This window comes from Achroia grisella, unplaced genomic scaffold (genome assembly GCF_030625045.1).
Source record: "Achroia grisella isolate CSIRO2021 unplaced genomic scaffold, CSIRO_AGI_Agris_v1 utg11170, whole genome shotgun sequence".
Lineage (NCBI taxonomy): Eukaryota > Metazoa > Arthropoda > Insecta > Lepidoptera > Pyralidae > Achroia > Achroia grisella.
Window position 1 is genome coordinate 149,279 of NW_026712583.1, and position 19,044 is coordinate 168,322.

The following is a 19,044-nucleotide window of genomic DNA, read 5'->3' on the forward strand; positions in this document are numbered from 1 at the left end:
CATATATTATCAATGATACTCATGTGTAATGTAATGTATTAGTGATAAACGACTTAAAAGAATATATAGATATAGTCTATGGCGACTCCGGAAGTCCGGACCCATAGAGCATTGAGTGTGTACTAAAGATAGATTTAAGACAAGTTACAAAATAAACAGTTTTTCTAGAGATAACTGAGGAGTTTAAATTAAATTAATTAATACAAAACTACACAACTCAGACATTTCAAGTGTTATATTTACCACGACGTGGACTGTTGTTAATATCTTTGATTACTCTATTTAGGATCACAGTCGTGGATACAATTAAATAAAATCATAAACCTATTATACGTTTTTACTCATATCTATCGTCTTAATAATATAAATATATCCAAGTCATATAAATTTCGGGACTGTTCTAGAATATTTCTTATTCTATTACTTATCACTTATAGATATCAATAGGAATATGTGCAAGTAATGTTTACTATTTGACGCTAGATGTCGCTATTTCATAAAAATTTAGATGACTAATTTAACTGTAGTGTAAATATTGATGGAAGTTTGTTAAAATAATATATTAAGATAGCACTAAGTAATTAATAGAGATTTATTACTATAGACAAATATTGTATTTATATTTAATTGTAGTTTCAGGTATTAAGTGTCAACAAATTACTATTGACTACCAGATGGCGCAATTTCAGAAAATTATTCTCATACATATTGCGACTATTCTGGAATAGCTTCTCTGGCATTCTGCCTTGTTCTTGAAAATTCCTGTAGGTGGCGCAGTTGACGTTCCGTTTATATATAAAGCGGGTTCGTATCCGGAACGCTGACAGTACAATTTCAAGCATCACACGAGATATTGGGAAGAGCGAAGATTGTAAATCCAGGCAAACAATGTCGATTCTACCATATTTATACGACTTGGAAAGACCGCTACGGTTAGTGCAGCGCAACAATTACCTACACGATTTCGGGATCACACCGTTTCATTTGGCGCGCGAATTTTTCGCGCCACACCAGCTGAGGCATTCCGACAACGCTTACCTACCATGGGTAAACATAATCCGACCAATTGAACAACTTTCTGCTGCTATGAACCAGTTGGCTTTGAATGAGGTTGACACTAAAATTAGTACCGACGACGAGAAATTCCAAGTCAATATTGACGTACAGCATTTCGCTCCGGATGAAGTTAGCGTGAAAGTTTTGGAAAATCAAATCGTAGTCGAGGGGAGGCATGACGAGAAGCGAGACGAGCATGGTTACATTTCTAGGCAGTTCGTACGGAAGTATGCGCTGCCGAAAGGATGCTTACCTGATACTGTGGAATCAAAACTATCATCTGACGGGATCCTGACGGTAACTGCTCCGAAAGTCCTAGCATTACCTTCTACAGGGGAACGTATTGTACCAATAACTCATACAGGTCCTGTTAACAGAAAAATTCGGTCTCAAGATTGCCAGGAAACTGAGAACAGCGTGCAGGAAACCGATAACAAGATATCCAAGTGAATGTATCATCGGGTGTCAATGTAATTTTCAAGACTGATTCCATTTATTTTGCTACACGTGCTATTTTCTAGTTGCTACTGTATTACCAATTATTTGCAAGTATTTCTTGATATAAATAAATGATTTTATAATAATATATTGTTTAATTTTAATAAGAATTTAAAGGTCAATGTTATACATTTCCAGACTGATTCAAATATTTATGTGATATTTTTTTATATTAGTTACTACTGTATTACCTTTAATACATTGTTTAATTTTAATAGTTATTTCTGTTGAGTATTGTATAGTTATACCTATGTTATAAATTTACAGAGTAATTCAAATAATTATGTGATAATTTTTTAATTTTAATTCAGTTCCCATCAAATTACTTGAATGTAAATTTGTTCGTATTCTAAATAAATAATTTTATTATAATTACCTTCTTTTTTTTAATAATAATATAATTATAGTAACATACTGAAACCGAGAATCAATATAATAACATAACAGATATAGGTTATATGTGAAGTAGAATTAATATCTCGAAAAATAAACTATAATTAAAACAAAAACGTTATATAATCTGGGAGGAAAATAATAAAAAAATAACCCTGGACAATTAACACAGCGCCATCTAGTCCCACGGTAAGCAGAGCTTGTGTTATGGGTGCTAGACAACTGATATAAACACATAGATGGTTTATTTTGTAAATACATACATAATATACATACAAACCATCCAGACTGATACAAACAATCATACACAAAATATATATTAAACGTTATACTGAGGTAAGTTGATCAAATTAAAAATATCTTTGTCGAAGTCGATTGTTTAGCACTTTCTATATTGCACAAAATATACAGATTAGTCAACATGTATATTTTGTGCAATATGGAAATAAACATCCAATGTAAATATTATATTTTAAAACATTGGTAGTTTTAAAATCACTAGTGACGACTTAGGCGTAATGCCGGTTGGTCAGTGAGAGAAACACCTCAATGCCTGCAATATTCACAATTACCTATCTCTTATTTGTTATTATAATAATATAAACACTTTCGCTCCAAAACTCCCGCTGCCTACGTTCAATCATCCGTCATCCACTTGTCAATGTCACATAGATTACTTTGGCTCTGGCCTCTGACGTTCCGTTTCAGGTTACATGATTATTGACTTTACCATTTTTAATTAATGGTGCGTCACACCATAGGTAACAGTAGGTATATAAATTTATTTTCCAATGTTATAGTGGATTATAAATACGTCCCCTTGTTTAATGATTGTTAATCTATACATATAAATAAAATTGCAGTGTCTGTTTGTAATATTGAAATAACCATTTTTACTACATGCATATGAATATAAATACGTACATACAACAAAATAACATTTTTTACAATTTTTGTATGTCTGTCTGTTTGTTCCGTCTAATCTCTGAAATGGCTGGACCGATTTTGAAGCGACTTTTTTGACAGGTAGCTGTGTAATGAGTAATTTAGGCTACTTTTATTTTAGAAAAATAAAATAAAATTCCACGCGGATGAAGTCGCGGGAACAGGTAGTTTTATATATAAATAAACAGTTAATATCTTATGATTTAATCCAGGTATAGAAATGACGGTCACATCTAGAAAAAATCTAGTAAGGTTGTTAATTTTCTATGTCAAAAGTTAGTCAATACAAGTACTAACATTACTTATGACTGTGTGGGGAAATCATAAACAAAATTTATTAAATTAATACCTATTTCTCGAACAATGAAATTGATTTAATGCAAATAAATGTGACTGAATTCTAAATTCAAAATTTCATATAATTATTTACATAACCTAATTGTACAACTAAGAACCTAAAATTAAAAACCTTAAAAAAATATCATTATTACATGCTACATAGTAACTGGCGCCATCTGTTGTCTAGTAGAATTATTGCGAGACTTTAATTCATAAAAATTCAACATTTTATCCTTTTTGAAAATATTAGTTAAGCTATTAATGATTAAAATAGCAAGAAATAAAAAATAGAAAAAAAAATTTATATAATGCACAATATTTACGAAAATTGCACATGAAAGATTATTCGAGAATCTTGAGAGTGATTTCATCATAATACGTCAGATGACAAATAATGCGCAGAGGTTCTAAACAGTTTCGTTGTATAGATAAATGTTATTATTATGTATACTTTATAGTATCTTTACCTAAATTAAAGACTATCTATCTATGATGTTTAAAAATCTTTATTTATATCAATGTTTAAAAAAAATCCCAATTATCTATTGACTAGTATTCTTAATTTATTACTTGATAATGTGTATATTTTTATATTGTATATTATTATTATATAAAACAAAGTTTTCGCTGTCTGTTTTTTACAAATCTATATGTGTGTGTAAATAAAGTACATTTTTTTAACATTTAATATTCTGATTAAAAAGAATACGAGCTGAGTTTCTTGTCAGTTCTTCTCATATCGAAATCATTCTGAACTGACTTTTATATAGTCTATATATATATATATATCTTATATATAAAAGTCTGTCAAGTTTTCGTTAGACTTACATGAATAAAGATATTTTGAATTTTGATATTTTTGATTAAATAAAGATAATTGCTTTATTTTATAATAATGAAATAAATTTGTTTATTTTAGATATGTACTTGTATTTTTTTGTTTCATCAAATGTTTTAGTTTTTTAACTTAGTATTATATAAGAACAGTAAATATTATTAAATGTTTTTATTCTATTTTATTAGGGAAATGTAGTAATTAACGAAAACATATGTTTTTCATTCAAACGACTGCATAATAATAAATAATATTATTATTAAATTAATTTAATGACATAAATATATAAATATTAAAAAATTAAATAAGATCTATTATTATTTGACGACAAATTTATATAAACTACCTAATTAATATATTGTTCATTTTTTTATACTTGCAATGTCAGAGACATGAAAATAAATATAATAGAGGTGGGACTGGAGCGGGAACACAACGAGTATTAATAAAAATCTTTAATAAATGTGTATATTTTCCCAAAAGGACTCACTGGGAAGAAATCTAGTCAAAATTGACATATCAAAAAACAGATATCAAAAATAGTACAAAAATAATAAAAAGAATGGTGTACAAGCTGTCAGTAACAAGAAGGTTTACAATCTCTGACGTCAGCGTGAGCATGCGATAGCGCTGAGACCGTTCTAGAGTAACGTTCTAGACTATTCTACCGGTGACTAGATGGCGCCGGTGTAGCATAAATAGCAATGTTTGAAACATGGACGCCATTCTTGTTGACACAAGCGAATTGTAAAGTGCATTCGATTAATTCACGTGTTACTTGTTGAATTAATTTTCGTTGAGAATAATAAAATAAGAATATTGTTTGTAATTAATTAGTGATCTACATATATAATAGAAATGTATGTGTGTCCATATTACATCAGAAATGAACAGCCGCAACCGAGGCTGTTCAATCAATTGGGTTTAGGACTGAGGCCTAAGGATTACGTGACCATAGTGATTCCTCAAGGCAACCAGGATTACTACAGGAACTGGAGGAACCTACGAGCAGCTCGGCACACAGGGTCCACAATTAAAGCGGAGAAAGGGAAATTTCAAATAAATTTGGACGTCCAACACTTCGCACCTGAAGAAATAGCCGTGAAGACTGTTGATGGGTTTCTAGTTGTAGAAGCTAATCATGAAGAGAGAGAGGACGAACATGGTTTTATTTCGAGGAGATTTTCAAGAAGGTATCCACTGCCAGAGGACGTTGACACCGAGAATATAACCTCGAAATTATCTTCAGACGGTGTTTTGACTATCATTGCGCCTCCAAAACCGCCGAAAGGAGAAGTCGAGAGACTTGTACCTATAGTTCAAACCGGACCAATTAAGAAACAATCGGAAAGTAATGGAGAATAGAGTTTTAAGCTATTGGAATGACTGTTAATATTTATTTATGTACGTAAACATTCCGTTTTTTATATTTAAGTGTTATATGATGTTTGTGTCTTAATAAATTGCATTTCTAGTCAAATTTCATTTGTATTATTATGTATTAATATATATATCTTATTAATAAACAAAAGAGTAGGTATATATGTGTGTAGTTTTTTTTATATGGATTTAATGTATTTTTATGCATAATTTACATTATTTTGTTCAATAAATAGTATCCTATCAATGTTGTTAAAAATAGTAGCATTTTGCTCTCCCTCACCTCTAGAAACAAGTGTGGGAAAAGTTTTTACCTCATGTATTAATATTATTCCCATTCCCAATGCTAGCAATATACCATGTCGAGTTTATTTTCACACGGTTCTCCCTGGAAACCATGATAAATTTCTGGTGAATTTGTCACGATGGACTACCGCAACAGTTTATGCCTCGCCGGCGTAATCTGTTTGCGCAGGGGATAAAACATTTCATAAGCATCTATAAAAAAAATTAGCATGTCAGGTTAATCTTCACGAGGTCCCCATGGGAACCATCGTAATTAATTTCTAAAAAACTTGTCACGATGGGCAAACGACCTAACTTCAGGCTCATCCCATTTTCCCGCCAATGTAAACCGTTAACGTAGGCGGGTGCACCATTGCACCATCATCATTGAAAGCAGTTGAAATGCATCAGAAAGTAATAGCGCCATCTAGCGACACTAGCAGCACTGATTGTTTTCTCTTACATAACTTTTAAAATCTGGCACCCCATGGCGCGAACGGCCTAGGAAAAGTAAGTAAAGAAAATATTAAATATTAAGTATCACTAAATATATTAGGAGGAGTTATAAATTAACACTTCCCATAATTGATTATGGGAAGTGTTAATTTATAACTCCTTCACCAATGTAAATGAATGCACCGCCATCTATTGGTATTAACTTAAACTTTTAATAGAGGAAAAAGCATGCAATAAATACTTCTTCTTGTAGATTTTAGATGTCGCTATTACATTGTTTCTCTTATTACAAACAATTTATTGTAACTGATGAATCGTGGTCTGAATGGATGGATATCATTGTGATTATTATGGAAAATATAAATAAAAAATCCTTATCTACATTCAAAGTTTGTTCTTAAGAACTCCTGAAATAGTTATTATTTATTTTTGTGCAATTATCAATAATTCCCCATAAAAACTTAATTAGTAGATATGAGGTTAACTAAGATTTTAGAACCAAATTTTGTTAATAAAATTTATGTTTTGTTTTTTTATGTAGTTATTTTTTTATTCTTTATTGAAGGATTTTGGGCTATTGTCCGGTGCTTGGACCTATAGCACTGCCACCTACATAGATCTAAATGCTCGCCGTTTTTCAGAGTTCGCTACCTAGACCCGTCAGGGACAAGAATTGAAGGATATTCTTAGGAGCGATGGTTTTTAATCAATCATATTTTTATTTTATTTAATGTATATCGCTAATATTAATAAATATATATTTTGTAATATATAATAAAAAAATATATTTATTTATTTATATTGCACAATCCTTAGTAAAATTATTATCATTTATTTGAAGAAAACATACCTACATGTGTTTACATTATTTTATTCAGAAGTGTGACTCACTGTCTGTTTTTTTGTTACTCATTACTTATGTATTACGCCTATTATTGTTATGTTACTGGGTCCAGGTTATCACTTCAAATTATTTTCTAACGTATTGACAAATGTTATAAAAACCAAATGAGTCACAGTAGAAGATACGGCTTCAAATTTTTACATAGTAAAAAATAATTGCGCTTTCGCTGTCTGTTCGTTTAGATCCAGGGGCGGATAATGAATTTGTGGGACCTTGGGCTGAATTTACTTAGGAGCCCTACCTAATTACATATATTACTAAACTAAAAATATACACCGACCAAAAACAAGCGACCAGAAATTCTCCGTTCTTTTCGATAGACGCGCATTTGCATGGGTTGCCAATTTTATGATAGGTTTTTTCACAATCCTAATTATCGTTTCAGTGGGGACTAGGGGCTCTTTGTATCCTCGAGCCCTGGACTGCAGCCCAAAAAGCCCTTAGATAGATCCGCCCCTGCTTAGATCTCTTTAACTAAGTATGCAACGGATTTTAATGCAGTTTTTAGCAATAGTGATTCAAGAGGAAGGTTTATGTGTATAATTCTTCTTTGTCGGTTCCTCAAGACTGAGGGTCGTGACTTAAATAGGAATGCTCCTTCCAAAAATGTACTCTCCAGGCATTTCTATCCTGTGCTAAATGGACCGCCGACTGTATATTTTGTTTGACTGCTTCTCGTACAGGATCAGTCCAACATGCAGGTGCCCTACCTCTGCCCCTTCTACCGTCCGCGTGGCCCAACATTATATTTTTTTCAAAATTATCTGGTTTTCGGCGGGCCACCTAGCCGAAAAAAGTTAGCAGACGCTGGAAGCACACAGTAGAGAGACGGGTTCTGATATCCAGTTGTTCCAAAACAGATGCATTAGTGCGACGCTCTGTCCATGATATTCCTAACATTTTGCGCCAACACCACATCTCGAAAGCAATGTGTATAATACATGTGTATAAAAAGATGTGATAAAATCTTCGAGACCCTGAAGCCCAAGAAATCCGCAGAACCATACAGGTACGTGACTGACGCTTCCACCTATTTTTACCTATATATATACATAGTATTTTCCCCAACATTTTGGTAGCAGAGAGTATTTTCCCTAACAGTTTTTATTCATGATTAAGATTGTATCGGTCTGTATATTTAAATATGTATGTATTTACAAAAAAAATGTATCTATGTATTTGTATCAGTTGTCTAGCACCCATAACAGAAGCTCTGCTTATCTTGAGACTACATGCTGCTGTGTGATTTTTCCAGGGTATTATAATTATTCATCATCTCCCAAGAAGAAGGCAAAGGTACATAAATATATGAAGAGTATTCTTTTATGGATGATAATGGAATTATGCACCCGCCTGCGCCAACGGTTTACGCTGGCGGGGCACCAGTGGAGGATGATAAGATAAGCACGAAGTCAGGTCAGCCCATCGTGACAAATTCACTAGGAATTTATCACGATGGTTGTCTAGGAGGAACCACGTGGAGGCCAACCTAACATGGTACATTGCTAGCAATAAGATCATCAGTCCACATTACTAACAATCTCCTTTCCTCCTGTGAAGGGTATTGTAGGTGACTTAAATATTATTCATACGGGGCCGTTCAATTATTACGTAAGCAGATTTATTACAATTATTTACCCCCATCCCCCTTGTCAGCAAAAGTAAGCACAGCTCTTGTCCCCCAATGATTACGTAAACATTTTTCAATTAATGTATTGTTTTTTGGTAAAGACATTCGTGTAAATGTGATGACTAGTGATGACGTAATCATCATCTAGACTCCCCCACCCCCCCATGTCACCCAAAATAAGCAATCTAAAGATCCCCCGCCCCCCATAGTACATAATACTTGAACGGCCCAAATGGCTATCTTAAAAAACCAAAGAAGACAAATATACATAAATATCTGAAGCGTAACCTTTGGCAGAATGCTATACGGATCAAATCAAAATGGCGCCGACTAGTTGACACGTATCAATGGTATTTGCCTTTTTTATGGCATTATACAAGGTTTATTTCGCTATAAGATAGGACTATATTTATAGTTTTTTTATTTATTTACATTTATGAGTTTTTTTATTTACATTTCCGTATGAATTGCGTTTGAATATCGCAATCAAGAATATAGTTTGATATTTTTTCTTTTAGAATTGTATAGTAAGTTAAAAAGGAAATGATGGCAAAGCACCTCAGTCACAGATGTGTTTGAGTGACTGAGTTGCTTTCCCATAATTTCCCTCTATAGTTGAATTATTGTGCTTAAGTTATCTATACACATATATAAAATTGGAGTGTCTGTTTGTAATATTGAAATAACCGTTTTTTACTACATGCATATGAATATAAATTCGGTACATACACCAAAATAACATTTTTTACAATTTTTGTCTCCAAAATATTTTTTTTACAATTTTTGTCTGTCTGTCTGTCTGTCTGTTTGTTCCGGCTAATCTATGAAATGTCTGGACCGATTTTGACGGGACTTTTTTGGCAGGTAGCTGTTGTAATATGGAGTAACTTATGCTACTTTTATTTTAGAAAAATAAAGTTTAATTCCACGCGGACGAAGTCGCGGGAACAGCTAGTTTTAAATATTGGTATGTGGGTAAGTGTGGGTTTATGTGTCTGTGTGTGTTATTTATATAGTAATATATACAAAGATATATACAATGATTGTTAGTTTTAATTAGAACTGGTGAAAAGTGCCTTATTTTTTAAAAAGTATTTTTCACTTTATTAAAGGATAAATTTGTAATTTTTCCAAAGTTAATTTTGTAACAAAGTTTAATAAATATATACTGACTTTCAATTTACTGTTTCTAATATTTTCTTATATAAGTTTGAACCCAGACTTACCAACTACTGGTGCCAGTACCCTAAAATGTGTCTGTGTGTGTTATTTATATAATGTATATAGTAATATATACAATGATTGTTAGTTTTAATTAGAACTGGAAAGGAGTTTTTTTACAACCTCCGGCTGTAGAATCCGTAATTCATGTACATATATACTGTATAAATTAATAAAAAGATAATATAAAAAAAGAAGATTATAAAAAAAATGCGGACCACAACTAGCGTTGCCAGACGTCCCGTATTTCCCGGGACGTCCCGCATTTTAGGCTTAGTTTAAAATGTCCCGGCGCGGCGGCGTGGCGTGACTGACTCTGTCCCGTATTCGAATCGTGCTCCGTTTTTTGTTATTAAATCGATCGATTCGTTAGACAAAGATACTCACGCACGCAAGATTCGTATCTTTAATTTAATAAAAAGCGAATTGATGACCGTTTTTAATTACTATTATAATTGTATTGGTTTTTATAAATATGCTAAAACCAATAAAAAATATGTTAAAGCTGACTTGCTCCTCAGAAAATATATAAAAAATAAAGAATGTGACTATATAATTTTGTTTTTTATTTGTCCTGGGTAAAAAACTAAATATCTGTATTTTTTTGCCTATTTAAGATTTTGGCCCTTATTAAAAATATCTGGCAACTCTAACCATAATTCAACATAATGATAGAAATTAGAGATGTGCTAACTCATAATAAACATGACTCGAGTTAACTCGAGTTGAAATTCATATAACTCGAGTTGACTCGAGTTACCTGGAATAAGAAGTTTTTTTTTATTATTTCGAATAATTCTATTGTTTTTGGGCGCAGCTAGCCTTGAAAGCTTCACCGAACTATAGGACGCGTATAGAAATGGCACTTTAAAGCCGCGGAAAGACTTATAGAACGCATAATAATTTTAATGATAACATAATCGGATGAATATGCGAAAAAAATGATAACAACCTCAAATCAATACTGAAATATTTGTGACGAGTGAAAATTGTATGATATGAAATGATGGGATAATTTCATGTCATTGTCGGTTCGATGACAGAATCATGCTCTCGCTTTTTCACTTGATTCATTCATTTACCAGTTGAATTGTTCCAACTCGAGTTGGCTATTCAACTCGAGATAGTAACTCGAGTTGACACATCTCTACTAGATATACAGTTTGTTGGAATTATGATGTATCACCAAAGATATCTCTCGTTCATTGTGGATCCTTGTTACACGCAGATTGACTCATAGTATACTAAGTAATTTCCATAATAGGTACAATAATAAATTAGTTCATATAATTGATAATATTAACATGAATGCAATATTAGATTACTCAACTAACCATATTATTTATTTGATACTTCTTAGTAATGTTTGTTTGTGATATTTTGTGTTTTTGTTCAGTTTTATATTAAGTTGATTGTAATTGTCGTGTTGCATATATATGTATATTATATATATTATATCCAATTCAGTTTTATTTAATCATAACGATTGCAAAATGAATAATTAAGTTTCATTTAGTTTTAATGATTTAATCATATTTTTTTTCAATATAATTCACACAGCGCCATCTAGGCGCATTCTAAGCCGAGCTTGTGTTATGGGTACTAGAGAAATGATATTAATACATACATAATATACATAGACAACCAGTTCCGATTTTTTTAAGAATTAACATTTAAATATTTAAAATATAATCATAGTCATGAATAGAAATGTTTGTATCGTGCGAAGAATCGGACCCGCGACCAAGTGCTAAGCTAAACCTGTTAGGTCACATCACATCACATCTATCATAACATTTGAAGTTCATAACTTGTTTCTTAAGAATAATCGGGAACCGATTGGAAATAAACCTAAATTTTAAGTACTGTTTATTACAAGTAATTTTTTAAAATCACATTCAAATCGATCCAGCCGTACAGAGTACTCGAAAATAGTGCGCAAAGCTACAAAATGAAACTTCTCAATATCAGTGTCCTGGTTTCTATTGTGATCATAAAGTCTCCCAGTAATATAATAGTAGGTTTTCTCATATATCTCTCATGTACAGACAGCGACCATTTATCTTTTTATTATATGTATAGACTAGCTGTTACCCGTGACTTCGTTAGCGTGGAATTAAAATGAATAAAAATAGCCTAAGTTACTTATTTTTTTTACATCCGATTAATTTGGTAAATACCATACGTCTAAAGTATAATAAGGAGAAAAAAAAAATGCTTCAAATATTTAAAAACAAATTAGTAGTACTAAATTGAATATTTATAAGTGAACAAATGAATACAATCGTTTTCAATCGGAAATTATAAAATCGTTTTAAATTATATTTTATGTCTACTACAATAGTAGACATAAAATATAATTTTTGCACGCCAGTTTTGAAAGGGTTATGCTAGCTATTAGCTATGTACGAATGAAAGTCCCGCCAAAATTAGCCGTCTCACAGTTTAATAACAATATACAAATGAAAGAATTTTTTTTTTATATATGAAAGTATTTTCATATGCACTTAGTTATTTGAAATTACAAACAGACACTTTCATTTTATTCATTTGTATAGATAAAAATCGGTTCACAATTGACGATGGCATACAATAAAATAAATACACAGGCATCAAATATAGAATCTCCATATTTTAAGTCGGTAAAAAGGACGCGGTAACAAAACGTTTTTGTCATCCGCGAAACTTGTTAAAAAATTGTTATTCACAAGTGTTACACAAATTGTTGATTATTTGTTTAAAAATATTTAATTTGCGTTTCGTTCTTATTTGCAACTAGCTACTCGCCCGGCTTCGCACGGGTGTACATGTATTATACATATAAACCTACTCCTCCTTCTATTCTCTCTAATATATGTAGTATTGTTAATGTGTATATGTTACGGCTGCCACCTTCTATTCAGCGGTCACGATTCCAGTTATATAAAAAAATATTTTATACAATAGCTTAGAATAACTTAAACTAATATATAAAACTAGCTACCCACCCGGCTTCGCACGGGTGTACATGTATTATATATATAAACCTACCTCTTGAATCACTCTATCTATTAAAAAAACCGCTTCAAAATCCGTTGCGTAATTTTAAAGATTTAAGCATACATAGGGACGGACAGACAGCGAGTGCGACTTTGTTTTATACTATGTAATTTTACAATTGCAAGTAAGTGTAGATCTCAATTTTCACCAAAAAATGATCTATCATTAGCTCATTCGTATGAACAATTCAAGACAATATAGAAATTAAAACAAATTGGAAGGCATTAGACAGAATGAAATAGCTGATTAATAAAAAAATTATAATGAAATAGCTGATGATATATAATAAAAAAAAACATAATATTTATTAATAAAGTAGACGAGAATAGCGGAAACAAACTGCCCATATGAGTCGCAGTTTGTTCACCGAATAGTCAACTAGGCTTCCAAGCTATATCCGAACTCGTCTATAGCCTGATGATGCCTTGTTCAAAGGCGAAACACGTGTCGCAATATGGTGTAGATTCAATAGTGGTCGGAATTTAAGCAACAATAGAGAAGGTCGTAACGCTTCCAGCGGTGGTTAGGTTTCTGTACTGAGTATTTGTGACCTCACACATGGCAATGGTAGCGTAAATAAATAAAATTATATAAATTCATTACGTACTGAAGTCAACTTCCGCAAAATACCACCTAATTCAATAACATATACATATACACTACTATGTACAAGTAATACGATATTAAAAAACAATGTCAATTAAAAAAAAATATAAACAAATTCAACAGTTTTGTTTATTACGATAACATTTTTTAACAGTAATAAAACAAGGAATTCATGCATCCATATAAATAATTATACGAAAATGATAATGAACTGATAACAAATATGTGAAAACAGTAAATGTAATCCAAGTAAATTAGAGCGGTACTCTCCCAATTTATGTAAGATTAGCCGTATTTTTCCTCAACAAATGAATTAATTACTTGTATAAATATACATAAGGTCTATTGACGCATCAACGTCTTATCGCAGTACCGAGAAAAGACGACCCCAGTGTGAATGCGATCACTCCAGAATGTACTAAATGAATAGACAATGATAACCTTTAGACCCTCCTTGTCGAGACAAACGTCGAGCTATAAATGGCGTGGAACTATTTGTCGATGACAGTTATAAAGTTGAAGCACGACAATGAACGCTGCCGTGATACTGAGTGTGCTGGCTGTGGCTACAGCAGCTCCCCATTACCACCATCATCATCACCATGGATTCAATCATGGCCAAACATCGCCACTCGAACGTTACCCCGGTTTTGGAGAAAATATTTTCGACACAAGATCTTTTTGGGCTGAACTGGAAAACGAGATGAAGCAGCTTGATATAATGCTAAAAGATTTCTATTTGAAATTCCCGAGCAGCGTATCCAGTGAGGGAGTGGTTGATAATACTTACAAAATCACAATACCATTGGTTGGTTATCAGGAGCGAGATATAGCAGTGAAGGCACGCGAAGGAGTTCTGATGGTGCAAGCTGTGCATAAGTATGGAGAAGTTAGTCAGCGAAGCTACCTCGATGTCCGAACATTACCAGAGGCTATTGTCTTAAACGGAACGTGGACTTATGGCAAAGATATCCTCACCATTGAATTCCCTCTTAAAGAAGGAGCGATTACCACAGAAAATCCTATAACTGTCGAACCATCTCAAGCTGCTAATGAAGAACATAGTCGAGAGGTGATGGGCAACGACAATGACGACAATCAGGACGCAGACGTCGGTGTCGGTCCCAGAGGTGATAATGACGCAGAAATTTTGACCAACGAAATCCCTGATAGGCAAGAACCAGTGGAAGCTACCACTTATGCGGTAGACTTAAACAACGAGGTGGAATTCGTACCCGTTAATTATTAATATGTAAATATTTTTTTATTAAATTATTTTATAAGATATATATGGTGTTTTATATATTTGTGTAGTATTTTCTCGACGAGTAGCTTTAAGGCGAGATATTGCATCTCTGTGCATTTTCTACCGCATATATCACGGGGAGTGTTCTGAGGAATTGTTCGGATTAATACCAGCTGCTGAGTTTCACCACCGTACCATCCGCCAGTAACTCCTGATCATCTGGATGAATGGCGGTCCTCCACAGTGCGGATTCCTAGAAACTTTTTGCCACGCACAACCACATTGTGGAATCACCTTCCAACAATGGTATTTCCGATACGATATGGAAACCTTCCAGAAAAGAGCTTATTCCTTTTTAAAAGGCCAAAAAAAAACAACGTACTTCCAATTCCCCAGGTGTTGCGGGTGCTCATGGGCGGCGGTAATCACTTACCATCACGTGAGCCGGATGCTCGTTAGTCTCCTACGTTATAAAAAAAAATTGTGTAGTATTTTTTGGATTAACAGATGCATGAAAAGTGGAACCTCAATAATATTATAAACGCGAAAGTTTGTGAGTATTTTTGGACAGATGGATGGATGTGTGTTTCTTTTGATTTTGATGAAACTACACTAATATAGCTTCTACATCAAAATAACACATAGGCTACAAATTTCATGCGGACAAAACCGCGGGTACTTCTAGTGAAATATGAGGGAAATTAAAAAAAATATTATTTCACAAGATACAATCGATGTTATTATTTAAACCTAAAATTAATTACATTAATAATTACATTAATACAGATAATAAAAAAAAAAAACATAAAAAAAAAACACCTAAAAGTTGAGGGAAATTAAATTATTTCAATATTAATTTAAAGTCCATTTTTGATATTTATTTTTTTCCAATCAGAAGTAGAACTCAATATATTCACAATCGAACGGAAACAAAGTATATACATATAAGCGTATCTGTGCAAGTTTTATGCAGTTAATTAAAGTTAGCCTTTTGTCCCTTATACCACATCCTGATACGATAACAGGAGAACACGCATTTTGCATTATGCATTTTTATTTTGTTATTGTATATTTTTCTTATTATTTTGGTATCGGTCGTAGCGTAATATTATATAGCTTACTAGCTACTCGCTCTGGCTTCGCACGGGTGTACATGTATTATATATATAAACGTTCCTCTTGAATCACTCTATCTACTAAAAAAACCGCTTCAAAATCCGTTTCGTAGTTTTAAAGATTTAATCATACATAGGGACGGACAGACAGTGACAGCGACTTTGTTTTATACTATGTAATGATAATATTCTTCCATAAATGGGCGTAAATATAAATTAATTTTTTGTAGTTTTACGTAAAACTAAAAAAAATTAATTTACAAAATCGGTATAGTAGATCCAGAGATGCATGCATGCACCCGGGCAAGTGGAAAAAGATATGATCGAATCACTCAAAGACAGTCTCGGTGGTCTAACGGTTTAGCATACCGCCTTACTTTCCGATGGTCGCGGGTTCGATTCCTCGCACAGAAAAATATTTGTATTCATGAGTGATTGTTTGTATTAGTCTGGGTATTTCCCATGTATAAGTATGTAATTGTAGAAAAAATGTATTAAGGTATTTGTATCAGTTACCTACTATCCATAACGCGGGCTATGTTTAACTTGGGACTAGATGGCGCTGTGTGAATTGTTTAGGGATATAATTATTATTAGAAATTCAGTAGGTATTATTAACCACGATGATTTTCAAAAGGGACCGGGTGGAGGTCGACCATTGTTACAGCAATAGTCCCCGTAACTACCCCTGTCATCCTGCTATGTACAATTAGGTTTGACATCACAAAGGAATACAGAGGTCGAATTCGATAAAGGCTGTTAAACAAACAAACGATGCAGTAATGCCACGTTGGGGAGTTTTTACCCAATTTTAAGGAAATTTATGACGATGAAAAGAAATTTATGAAGTTGTAGCGTTATTGTTAAAAAACAATAACCTTAAACATAGGAGAACTGTACAATAGAAAGGATAGTAGAGATTTTTTTTTTATTCAAATATACTTAAATTGAAGCCCTTTTCATTAGTCGTTACTTATTTTTTTTAATCTACAGCTCAAACGGAGAGTCTAATCACAAGAAGAACGAGGAAGAAACTTGCGTTTTGCTCTTTCAAACAATTTGGTTGTAACTTAACAACACTGTAAAAAAGAGGTTTAAAAAATCCTCACCCGGGTTTCAATCTCCATCGAAGTATGACTTAAAACCAAAAACAAAAATGCAGACTAGAAATAGAAAAGTTGACATCACATATAAACTTCGTTTATTGGAAGGATTTATCTTCGATACTTGAATTTTGCGGGTAAAATTTTGGGGAAAATCTCCGGTTATCTGGCAATACTGTGATAATGTTACAAACACATTAATTGTTTGTGTTCCTCGCCTGAGTGGACAGATTAACGATAACGTCTCTGTAGGGACAGCCACTGTCAACTGTGGTCCTACCGTTGGTAATAATCCACTGCAACTCACCAAATAACAATTTTTTAAACAATTCCAATGGAAAATCTAATGGCCTACCTGATGGAAAATGATAACCCTTGCATATAGGAGGGAAGGGGATTGTAGAACTGATGACGCAATTGCTAGCAATGTACCATGACAAGTTGATGTCCAAAATGAGACAACTCATGTTTCAAACCCGCGGAAGGACTTTCATGGCTGACTGGGTCGTCCGCTGGTCCTTACGGACTGCCGAGTGCGGGCCCCGAGCATAAGCTCGTTACCCGGGCGTACTGCTGGGGTGTGCCACACCAGCGTCGTTCGGTTACCGGTAAACGAACTGCTTCCCAGCAGCCGGCTGAGGAAGTCGTGTGTGGGGGACTCTATAAGCAGCTCGCCGAGCCGGCTTAACGCCGCCACGTCACGTAAATGACGTGATCACTCTGTGGAGAGTAGGTCGCGCGGGAGCGCAAGTCTGAGCCGAGGTTCGAAACCCTAGCGGTGCACTCAGGTGCGGTCAGGCGGGAGTTGGCCTTCAGCCGCTCCATAAGTTCTTCCGCGAGTTTGGAGTGTCTTCTGCACTCGCCCTCTATCGTACGCCGAAGTGAACGAAGTGGTTGGTACTCGGAAAAATATATCCTTGAACATTACCGAAGTTTTGTTTTGATGATTTTTAATACTAACACTTATATTATACTAGCTACTCGCCCCGGCCTCGCACGGGTGTACATGTATTATATATATAAACCTTCCTCTAGAATCGCTCTATCTATGTTTAAAAGATTTAAGCATACATAGGGACAGATAGCGACAGCGACTTTGTTTTATACTATGTAATGAAGCAGATACAATGGTAGAGGTTAGCTGATTACTGATAACTAATATTTGCAAATAGGTATCAAGAGACTTTACCTACTATTGTCCAGTTGACTGTTATACGATAACTACGTAGTTATTGTGCGACTTGATGTTATTATCGAAGCGTTTCTGCTCTATTGAACTCTTTTGTCTTAATAATTTATCAACATTACTAGTTATGGTTCTCAGTATTCACTCTCTTTAATTTTAAAGAAATGGCGGCTATCTTCGCACTCAGAGACGTCGTGTCTCGTCTTTTTTCAATAATATTACTACATTTTTTATGTAATTACCAAGCAAAATTGTCAGCTCACCGGATGGTAGGTGGTAACAGTAGCAAGTGTAATAAATTCATTCATTCATTCATAATTTAAGAGCTATGCTCTTGTCGGTGGAGATCTTGCATAGTGTAATAAATATCAGGACAATTTTATAAAGCGCCATCTAGTTCCAAGCTGCACAGAGCTTGTGATATAGGTACTAGACAACTATTACAAATACATAGGTATACTTTATTTCTAATACCTACATAATATGGAAGAACAGAAAGGAGGGAAGTAGAGTGTTAGTAACGTGGACTGTTGACTATTGCTAGCATTGTATCATATCAGACCTTTCCGCGGTTCACCCTGGAAACCATCGTGATAAATTCCTGGTAAATATCTCATGATGGGCTGACCTCATGCTTATCCTATCATCTTCCACTAGTGCCCTGCCAGTATATACCGTTAGTGCAGGCAGTTGAACCATACCATTACCACCCATTAAAAATATATATAGAAAACACGTAGACAAGCAGTCATACTCATGAATACAAGAGTTTGTACTGTGCGAGAAATCGAACCTGCGACAATCGGA

General features: G+C 33.6%; 3 protein-coding genes across 3 annotated transcripts; all 3 read left to right on the forward strand.

The window, feature by feature from the left end:
- The first annotated feature begins 846 nt into the window (after positions 1-846).
- LOC131850082 (protein lethal(2)essential for life-like) lies at positions 847-1,576 on the forward strand. Its single transcript, XM_059200237.1, has one exon. It carries the CDS (start codon positions 889-891, stop codon positions 1,504-1,506), a length of 618 nt encoding a protein of 205 aa, XP_059056220.1. The 5' UTR covers positions 847-888; the 3' UTR covers positions 1,507-1,576.
- Positions 1,577-4,799: 3,223 nt separating this feature from the next.
- Positions 4,800-5,466, forward strand: LOC131850167 (protein lethal(2)essential for life-like). The gene has a single exon (XM_059200344.1). The coding sequence runs from the start codon at positions 4,925-4,927 to the stop codon at positions 5,429-5,431; it is 507 nt and encodes a 168-aa protein (XP_059056327.1). The 5' UTR covers positions 4,800-4,924; the 3' UTR covers positions 5,432-5,466.
- Positions 5,467-14,082: 8,616 nt separating this feature from the next.
- Positions 14,083-14,874, forward strand: LOC131850118 (uncharacterized). The gene has a single exon (XM_059200288.1). The coding sequence runs from the start codon at positions 14,117-14,119 to the stop codon at positions 14,834-14,836; it is 720 nt and encodes a 239-aa protein (XP_059056271.1). The 5' UTR covers positions 14,083-14,116; the 3' UTR covers positions 14,837-14,874.
- The last annotated feature ends 4,170 nt before the right edge of the window (positions 14,875-19,044 follow it).

Bases quoted from the DNA above. Each gene is read 5' to 3' on its own strand.
- LOC131850082 (XM_059200237.1), top strand. From the start codon at position 889: ATGTCGATTCTACCATATTTATACGACTTGGAAAGACCGCTACGGTTA.
- LOC131850118 (XM_059200288.1), top strand. From the start codon at position 14,117: ATGAACGCTGCCGTGATACTGAGTGTGCTGGCTGTGGCTACAGCAGCT.
- LOC131850167 (XM_059200344.1), top strand. From the start codon at position 4,925: ATGTATGTGTGTCCATATTACATCAGAAATGAACAGCCGCAACCGAGG.